Raw genomic sequence first — 10,314 nt, 5'->3', positions numbered from 1 at the left:
ACAAGTCTTCTGCTTCTTCTTATCTTTTTTTTGGCCAAGGTTACTCCATAAATAGCAGGATGAAAAAACATGTTCGAGATGTTTGCTGTTCAGTAGGTGCATATATGTTAACCATATTAACAATTACACTACCCATAGTTAATATGGGTATAAATTAGTGGACTTGCGTGTCTTGAAATGATCAAACTAAAGTCTAATAGAACCATGCAGCTGCTGTTCGTGTTATTTCAATTTATCAAAACATGTTTTGGCCCATTTTGTTTCCAATGGCCATTATACACTATAACCGATTTAAAATGTGTATGGACTGGGGAAATTACATTTTTAACTGCTTCTATAGAAAAAATATTTGACAACCACTGGGTTAGAGTAAGGCTTACGTCAGCTTACTGGTCCATAATGAGAGTGAAAAGTAAGAGACGCAAACCTTTTCAGTTTGACGGTCTCCAAATCTTCATTATGTACTTTTCACTATATTTATTTTAAAAAGGCGTGTTGACCAGGCGCTAATTTCTGTGTTCGACATGCATTTGGAATGCACCTCAATTAGAGGAGCAAAATCACTAAGTTGACTATAATTAAGCAGCACATATGACAGTTTAAAAAAAGGTCACATTTGACCTGCTTTGCTCTGCGCTTCTTTGGTTGCAGCATGTCCTATTGAGGTGCATTTTAACTGCAGCCTTGTCTTCTCAAATGCTGTATTTTCGAATGAATAGCAAACACAGCGTTTGACAAGGATGCCCATTGCCTTCTTAGAAATACCTTTCCAAAAAGGACCATCTAAGAACATTTAAAAAAAAAAAGTAAATTAACCATATCTGTGTTGCAGTAAGGTGCAAATTAGTAGCCACATGGAAGCAACTTCCTTCCACCACACAGCAATATTGAAATGATTTGGTGTGACAACTTTCCTTTGCCAAGATATTGTCTGATTGTGTACCATGTGGGTTAACTGTTCATATGCAAATTTTTTTCAAATACTGTCCTGAATTATACCATTATTTTTGCATCTTTATTGTGTGCTGTTAAAAATAAAAGGAACAAATCAGTAACCACATCATCTCCGTTAAATAAATGTTTGCAAACCTGTTATGGAAGAAAAATGGAGGCTGTTGGCCTGCTGGATTAAATATTTTGAGTCACTGATCTGACACAAGTACTGATCTGCATATTTGTTCTGGGTCAACTACTCTGACAGTAGTAAACTTTTATAGTATCCTAGTGTGTTACAGGCTTACATTGACCTGTCTTTAAACACTTGGCACACCCACCTTCCTCATTGGAGGCATGATCACTAAAATATGGGGGATGTTAGAAAGGACTCTGAAAGCCATCATCTCAACAACTGCACTTGCAAACAAAGTCTTCAAAGTTCATTCTACTGCACGTTCCTATCTATGTTGGAGCCAACATTGGTCAGGAAAAAAGCCCAAGCGTCAAAAAACAAGATGTCACTTAAAAGGAGAACTATGAGGTGAGTGAAAATCACTCACCTCCTAGTTCTAGCCGACCTGTGACAATGAAACCATCACACGTCGGCTCAATAGATCGGGAAGTGAGCGAACACATACCGTTGCTCGTTCACTTCTCGATCTCAGAGAACCGTGACTGTGTCACAGTTCCCTGCAGAGATTCTCCCCCGCTCTGATCCTCCAGCGCTGACTGGAGGAACGGGTGGAGGAGGGGCGGGTACAGCTGGCTCTGCCTCTAGAGAGCCAGCCGTCACTCACGCAGCTGGGTGGATCTCGACAGCAATGTCAGGATCCGTCCCGGCTGCGGCGGTCTCAGTAAACCGAAAGCTGTAGCTCGCGATATACTAAGCTTTGGGTCACGGGAGGATGCTAGTTTATGTCCTCCCATGACCCTTAAGAGAACTTTGGGGGAAAACACTTACCCCGTAGTTCTCTTTTAAAGAGGAACTTCACTCATATCTTCAAAAACAAAAAAAGGCAACTTTGTCATTACTAAACATTTCCAATCTACAAGCATATACTTCTAAATCGTTGCCACCTTTTTATTTTTTGCACACCTTTTTCTTTTCTTCCCCAGCCTTCTCACAGTGGCCATTTTAACTAAGGGCAGGTTGCTAGATCTCCCTTTACTCCTTTAGAACTCTGGTACATGCGACTAGGACATGTGACCATGCACATCCTCTTGGGGGAGGAAAATGCCTTGGCCTGAGATCTCACGAGATTACAGATGAGATTTCCCAGCAATGCTCTGCTGATGTAACCTTCCCAGGATGCAACGCTTGGGCACGATTACATCATTTGTGCCAAATAGGACCAGAAAGTAGGAAAAAAAACATTGTAAGTAGTTAAACATACTTTTAATTTTAATAAATGTAAGATGATTTCATATCAGCATGCAGAGCTGTATGCTGATGTGATTTTTTAGTCAAAGGGGGTAAAGGTCCACTTAATCCAAGGATACCAGGAATGTTGTACAAAAAGAGCAAGGCTAGATATCCAACTCAGAACAAATAAATACACTACCCAAACACTAGTTTTAAACATGCCTTTATTGCGTGACTTTAAATTACAGTTTAAACAAAAAAAGTTAATTTCAACATAGGTAGCGTATTCTTCATTATATAAGAAGCACATGGGCACACTAGTCATTGCAAAAATATGGGGGATGACACCTTTACCCTCACATTCTAAAAAAACACTAGCTGCCTGGCTGCCACGCTGATCCTAATGCTTTAAAGCTATAGGCATCCATGGCCTAAAAGATGTAACTAGATCAAGAGTTCTAACTACACTGGCTGTATGTTTTGCCAAATTACTTGGAGAAATTAAGTCATAGGATCAGCAAGAAAACCTCATCAAAATGAGGTCACCAGTGGTAGCCTTTGGGATTTCTTTTTTTTATTTCCATGACAATCTTTTTTAACTCGCATGCATCAGCCTTCAACTGGAATATAATTTTTTTTTTTTTGGCTTAAATGACCCTTTCACAATATGTTCTCCTCCACAGGTTTTATATCTACAAATAGAATATAAATGTACTAGAATGTTTGTGGGGAACCTGATGGGACATAGTATTGGAAAATAGTTAAGACCGTTCCACTGGCAGTCTCTTCAGTTCGATACCATAATAACATCTAATATGGTGGTGTGAGCTGATTCACCGATTTTTGTCCTAGGATTTATCTGTCGTGGAGCAATCAGTTAAACTGCAGGTGACCACAAATTGTGGCAAAAACCACAATATTTTGTAGTAATGCGACTATGGTCTACTCTGGACTATCAAACCTAGCACAGGTGTCAGATTTGGCTGCTGAAGACATGTCAATTGTTTAACACATTTTTATAGTCTACAAATATGTATTCATAACACATATACTTACATTTCTTAAATAAAATGTCTACATTGAACAAAAAGTTACCTCTGTATAGCACAGACTGGAGCACCTTCCACAGCCCTTTTGCCACTGGCTGGCACTGCTATAAAACAATTTTTTTTCTGTGGAAGGAAACCTACTACTCTAGCTAGTACGGTTTACAATATAACGCCTGTCCTGTAACTAGAAAAGGGCCCACAAAGTAAGTGCAGCCTTGTATTAGGCAGAGGAATGAAGCAGAGGGCCTCTTTCAAATAAAAAGTGAAAATCAATGTGAAATGTGTATTATGAGCAAATTAAAAGGCTGACATTTTTAATAATGAAATCATTGTACATTTTAAAAAACAAATCAACTTAAGATAAAGCATAGAATAGGAAGACACCTTTTCTGCAGAACTACAAAAAAATTAAAAGAACAAAAACAAAAAACACTATCTTATAGTTCACAAGAAGGAAAAACAAGTTACAAGCAGACAGTGATTATTTTGGTCTGCATACTATGCTACAGGGTCACAACATCAGACCCAGAATACACAGAAGTTATGGATTTCTGTAGTCCTGACGTTCCTGCAAAATTGAAAGGAAAAAGAAAATGTGAATGCTTCAATGCGGGAAACAAATTCAACAAATACAAAAAAGACCACACCAAGCCTCCAGGGAATTATTTGCCATAAAAAGGGCAAAGTCAGACTGAATGATTCAAAGTTTGTTTTAAAAATAAATTTTGCCCAATGATAAAAAAAAAAAAAAATATTTGGCACCAAAACATTATCACACAAGCGAAGTCCTGTGCAATATGGGCCAAGTATCTCAAAAAAAATAAACCATGTGATGTACACCTGACCACCAGCATGGTTGCAAAAACCCCAAAAAATAATAAAAAAAAAAATCTTTCAATAGTGACATGCTTAATTTTTAAAGGATAAAAGACAAAATTGCCAGGTTCCTTAACAGGGATCCCCTGTAAATAATACCCTTTGCCTTTGAACCGATAAAGATTTCAAAATAAAAATGTAAAATGTCTGCAAATTTTGTACACTTTATTCTACATTCCTATATATTTGTAACATTTGTGGAGCTTAGATACTTGGACCATTCCCAAAACAACATGCTCCAACCCAAAGATTTCCCACACATCGGATACTAGTCTATGCCCTTGCACTGCTGTATTGTGAAAACCACAACATCTCAAGCAGATACAGAGCATAACTCCGGGAGGAAGTAAAAGGGCCCTTTTCCTTAACAGAAACAATGGGCTTTCATGCACAATGGTGAGCTCTTGCTGCAGGCTAACAACTTCATAGAAACTAGTAGGAAACCTTAAAAGAAAAAAGGTTTATACACCTATCTTTTAAATGTTTACAAATCGTAAAATGAGAAAGTAAGGAAAAACATTTATTACAGAAGACATTGCTTTGCTATCCATGGCATATAAAAGCTTGGTTTTCGAGAAAAATAATATTTAAGATGAAGTCACCTTCAGTATCTGCCACGAAAAGCAGATTTAAAAAATAAATAAATAGATGTTGTATATGCATTCTAAAAAAACACAATGCCATCTTATGACAATCACAATTCCCCACCCTCAAAAAAAGAAATAAATGTAGATAAGTCTTATAATGCCTAAAAACATCTGCAAACATTTCATGAAAGAATCAAGCAGAATTACAGGCATTAAATATTAATATTTTATACAGTCTCAACAAAAGGAGCACTGAATAATAAAAGGTTAAGCAAGAGGAAAAACAATGCAGTCTGAACTCCATTAAAAGTGAAACACTAAATATAATGGAGATGACATGGTCTTGATTGCTGAAAAAAGTTCTAGGCTCCCCACAAAAATATAGAAGCGGGTTGTCCTAGAGCCAGTACTTTTGGCATTAAAAAATAATTTACTTTTACCACTTTGCTCTTGAAGTTCTTAAACACCAAATCACCACATGACCTCAAATGGTCCAGCACAAAACTGGTAAAGTGCATGTTTTGAGCGCTCACATCACTGTGTAAGGTAATGGTTCCCAAATCAGTTTCAAATTCTGTTGGGTGTTCCATTATATACCACTGTTAGCCTGAAAAGCTCCAGTGTGAGGAAAAAGGTACACAGTGATCACCATAAAAGGTCACCCTACCTTCAAAACAGGTTGTGCGAAACACAAGTGACCTTAAAAAGAAGAAAATAAACCCTAACTGATTCAAAACCATCTGGTAATCTCCACAGAATATTTTGTAATCTATTCTTTATTTATAGAAGATGCCAAAGAGGATACAAATAAACTCAATAAGCAGAGATCTTCAAAATAACAGCCATGAAAAAGAAAACAAACAGACATGCATGTTTACATGGAAATGTTCTAAGCTGTGCACCTTGTGATTTATTTAGCATAGGGATTCAATAAATATGTCTGGGGTTTTTTGTTTTGTTTTTTTTAACAGCCACATACCCTCTTTATTTTCCCATATATTTTCTTTCAATCTTTCCAATGGTAATCCTAAAAGTGAACCTGTGCCCAGACTATGAACACTAAAGTAATGATATATTCTGAACAAGTAGTAAACTAAAGCATTTCATCCTCAAAGTGCATTTCACTCTCTGCTTAGTTCTGCTTTAAGCCTAAAGACACCTGAGAAAAGCAAAAAAAAAAAAAAAAAAAACCCAATCCCCGCCAAACAAGAACCTCTTCACGATCGCCTAAGAACACTCATGTTCATATGTAAATGCCATCATAAAAACAGACTGAATAAGACCTTTGTATCATGGAGGAGCTGACCGTGGCCCTCAGGCAACAGAATGAGAACTTCAAGAACACTTGGTACTATTGGCTGGAATTAACTTTTCCACGGAATATGGGAGCCTTCTGGGCTTCAGGTAGTTTTGGGATCTCCTTGACTGACATGGGATGCCAGACCTGGCCTTGTTGAATAGATGGGTCCACTCCTGGTAAAATGGTTGCCCATTTCTTGTGGCCTCTTCTCCAATACTGTTTTGTCCAGAGGGAAGGGGGGCAGGCCCGTGTTTTGTTGGTGGTCTGTTGTCCTCCACTCTTCCTTTTTTGGTGCTTCTTTCTCTTCTTGTCCTGTTTTTTCTACTTCTTGTTTTCCTCTTTTTTTCTCCTTTTAACTACCCTTATCCTGCCTGTTCCGTCAATAAAAGTGTAGGGTTGTTCCAGATGAAGTTACAATTTTCTCAAGGAGTGCTTCTAAATCTTAGGATTTACTTCATAGGTGGTATGGTGATAGCAATGCCAGTATTACAGAAAAGGGAAATCTGATTCCACAGGTATAGTTTAATCAAAGTATGTTTTACACTATATTATACAGATTTTGTTGAATATACCTGTGTGTTACTGTCTGAATGTTTGTGCACTTCTTTGTGGTTGTTAAAAAATTAAATAGACTGAAAACAGACTTGAGTCTTGTGATTTGTGAGAATTACTTCCCAGAACAAGCAGCCAGATTGGTTATGAATGGCTTGTTTAAAGGCTCCTTTACTATAGTCTGGACACAGGTGCACTTTAGCTTTCTGCTCCACAATAACTGTAGAAAACTTAGAGGAACTCTAGGAATTTGAAACGTTAACCATTGCAGAGGGTTAACCTTTCAAATTCCTGGAGATGTTCTTTAAAGTGTATTTCCTCTTTTGCAGCCAAATTGGGATAACACCTATTTTACATTTGTTACATGTTTCCATTCACGTTGCATAAGCTAAAAAAAAAAAAAAAGTAAAAATGCTTGCAGTTTAAACTGCCTTTATTTGGGATTCGGTTTCTACATGGCTTAAGGGTAAACATTTCTACTTTTTTGTAATGTGAGGCGGGTTTGTGAGAAATTTGTGGTAACTCTGTACTGTCCTGGTTCATTTCAATATAACTTTGTAAAGTACATTTGAACACTGCCTTTCCTATCAAAGGGTTACAGGAGTACAACCCTGGCTCCTACATGGTATGCCATTTATTGAGAGAAACACAATCCTCAAATTTCAGTTCTTAGTCTTTCTGAAAGGACAAAAATTACTGAAAAACTTTGATTTAGTCATGTTGCCTGTTGCAACAAAATATCTAAAAAAGGCAAGAACTTTTTATTTAAAAGGGTCATTAAAGCCTCAGTTGTTTTGCATTTATCTACTGCTAACAAGCAATAGATATATGCAAAAACTTGAAAAAAACAAACCCCCCAAAACCTTTCAAAAGAGGTTTAAACTTACCTGCGTCTTCGCCGCGCGCTCCCCTCCGAACATCTGAAGTTTCGGGCGGCCGCAAAGGATCTTGGGGCGGGCACATGCGCAGTTCAGATGTTCGGCCGGGAGACGAGGAGAGACAAGGTAAAGGTACCCATACACTGCACGATTCTCGTATGAGAATCGCGGGAAATCCCGCGATCGTACGAGAATCGTGCAGTGTGAATGAAGACGTGCGACCGTTTCTACTCTATGGTCGCACGTCTTTTGTCTAAGGAGCATGCTAGAAAACCAGCCGAGAATCGTACGATTTTCGGCTGGTTTTTAGCATGATCGTAAGATCAATGCCGCACGGGCCGGTGTGCACATGCGCACACTGCCCGTTCAGCATTGCGGTCATCGGAAGCCCGATCTGCCTGTCCAAGATGGGCAGATCGTACGTTTTTTAAATTACTTTACAACCATCGCAAGACTAAGGTCTTGCGATGGTTGTAAAGTGTATGGCCACCTTTAGTCTATGGAGCAGCGAGCACCCGCACAGTCACCGTGGGACATGAGAAGAGGAGGATAGGAGGAGTCAGCGCTGGATCGGAGAACCGCACCAGCGCTGGAAGGACAGCTGAAAAGGACAGTAAGGAGGAAGATCGTCCGCATACACCTGTCAGTCATCTGGCTGCTATACCCAGAGAGAAGAAGCTGATCCCACCCCCACGTTTATGCACTATAAACGTAAATACGCGTCCGGTGCCCCAGCGCGCAAAAATTACAATTGCGCTACGCGTTACATATCGCCGCAAACGTTTTTACCCGACGTGACCCCGTCTTTTATATTTTACCAAAAAATTGGGTAATAAATGTTTTATCATTTAATATAGGGCAAACTGTTTTTTTTTTTTAAATTTCGGTAATTTTTCCTTAATATAGTAAAAAAATAAAAACCCCAGTGGTGAATAAATACCACCAAAAGAAAGATCCATCTGTCCCCAAAAAAGGGTATAAAATTCATTTCAGTACAGCGCTGCATGACGGAATAAATGTCAGTCAAAGTACCGCAGCGCTGAATACTGAAAAATGGCCTGGATGGGAAGGGGGTTTAACACCGCGGATGTCAACTGGTTAAGGCAAGTCCTGACACTAACATTGGGTGGGGGAGAAATGCCTTTAATGTCACTAATTGTTTTTCTTTATACTGTGTGAAAGGGAACACATAACAGACATAGTGGGGTATAGTGGAAATACACTTAAAGGCACTTACAGTATTAGTGCTGCAGAAAATTCTTTCCCTGCAAGTAAAACATATATGGCGTTTGGCTAAATAAAAAAAAAGTGGCTGTAATTTATTACAGGGTATTTCCGACCTATAGCACCTAATCAGATTTTAACATAGTAGGTTAAGAAAAAATGAATTTTAGTGCTTGTTATAAGGCACGCAGACACTTATGTGCATGAGACCTAACTGGTGACAATAATAAACAATGTTTACAATAAAATTAACTTACCTACTTATTTTGAAATTTTTTGCTTGTACATATTCATCATCCTTTGACGAAAAGCATCAAAGTTGTCATCATTGGACTGGGGGGCTTCTTTACTTTCACCACCCAGACCCTCCCCAGCAGAGACTGCACCCCTGAGAAAGGTAACAGAAACCATTATTGATGTAAAATGATTAGACTTCTTGTATTACCGGCCATTGTCTCTTCAGCTATTACAAGCCATATGCAGCGAACTGAAAACAAAGCTGTTTAATTAGTGGAAATGTACGTCCACAAGGACTGGCCCTCTATAGAACAGTGCACTGGTTTTATTGGTGCGAAGAATCTGTTTCCTTTGGATAACAGAAGGAAAACTTTAGTAGAGTACTCACACACCCATACTGTGAACAGAGTGCACTGTCCATACCTTCCTGTTTCTATACTGAACTTTTCTTGTTTTACTGTTTTTGACCAACAACCCAGGGGGAGTTTATATTGGAGAAAAGCATCAGGCTAATATTACAAGCAAATTCTGCCTACAACTGTCTGGTATTCAGCAGTGTCACTGTCACACTTTTGTAACACAGATAGTAATACTAAGCACATTAACCCTTTAGTGACTATTGGCACCTAGGCCAAATTTAGCAGGCATGAGCGTGTCAGTTAACTACTCTCTCTCTGGTTCTCAAAGAGGGGCATTTGTTAATGTGTCTCCATAATGATGCATCATTCTGTGGATACTTTTAGATAAAGATTGTGGACGAGAAGGGGTTAATCATGACTTTTACAAAACACACACTGAATATGGCAGTCTTTTTTTTTTTAAATCTCCTTGAGCCCTTTGGATGGGTCTGGTACAGCCAAGCTTCAATGGGTTAAAACAATCCTGCAGCTATAGAGCAGTCATGAGTTTTTTTCTATTTTGTAAAAACAGGCTCATGGCTTTAATAGTGATCTGGGTGGCTGTAGAGTTATCCAGCCACTTTAACCTAACTCGCAGGTGCCCTCCCAGCGCCCTCCCTCCCCCTCGAGTGCACTAACATTAATTTTAGTGTATTTTCCTGAACATATAAAGCTTGCAAAAATATTGTATGGCATACAAAATTGCAACTACTGTTTTATTTTAGAGGGGCTCTGCTTTCAGGAAACACACAATAGTTTGGTGGTTTCATGTATCTTTCTTGGCAACCATGCAGGTTCTAACTTTTAAGCAAAAACAAAAAAAAACACTCTGGGGGTGAAGTGGGGAAAACACGGGGCATTTTGGCACCTTGGAGGAAAGGCTGACAGATACACAATCACATTAAACCTTTTTC

The 10,314-nt window shown here is 38.7% G+C and overlaps 1 protein-coding gene across 1 annotated transcript in view; it reads right to left on the bottom strand.

Moving 5' to 3' along the window:
• Nucleotides 1–3,785: 3,785 nt before the first annotated feature.
• Nucleotides 3,786–10,314, bottom strand: part of SUGP2 (SURP and G-patch domain containing 2) — a 30,732-nt gene continuing 24,203 nt past the window's right edge. Inside the window, exons 12-13 of the mRNA XM_018568410.1 lie at nt 9,027–9,153; nt 3,786–3,916 (exon numbers count right to left, since the gene is read on the bottom strand). Coding sequence (XP_018423912.1) covers nt 9,027–9,153 — 127 coding nt within the window. The 3' untranslated portion in view covers nt 3,786–3,916. The remainder of the gene's footprint in view (nt 3,917–9,026; nt 9,154–10,314) is intronic.

Source organism: Nanorana parkeri, unplaced genomic scaffold, assembly GCF_000935625.1.
Source record: "Nanorana parkeri isolate BGI_ZX_2015 unplaced genomic scaffold, ASM93562v1 scaffold1183, whole genome shotgun sequence".
Classification (NCBI taxonomy): Eukaryota; Metazoa; Chordata; class Amphibia; order Anura; family Dicroglossidae; genus Nanorana; species Nanorana parkeri.
This window is presented reverse-complemented; position numbering and strand designations above follow the sequence as displayed.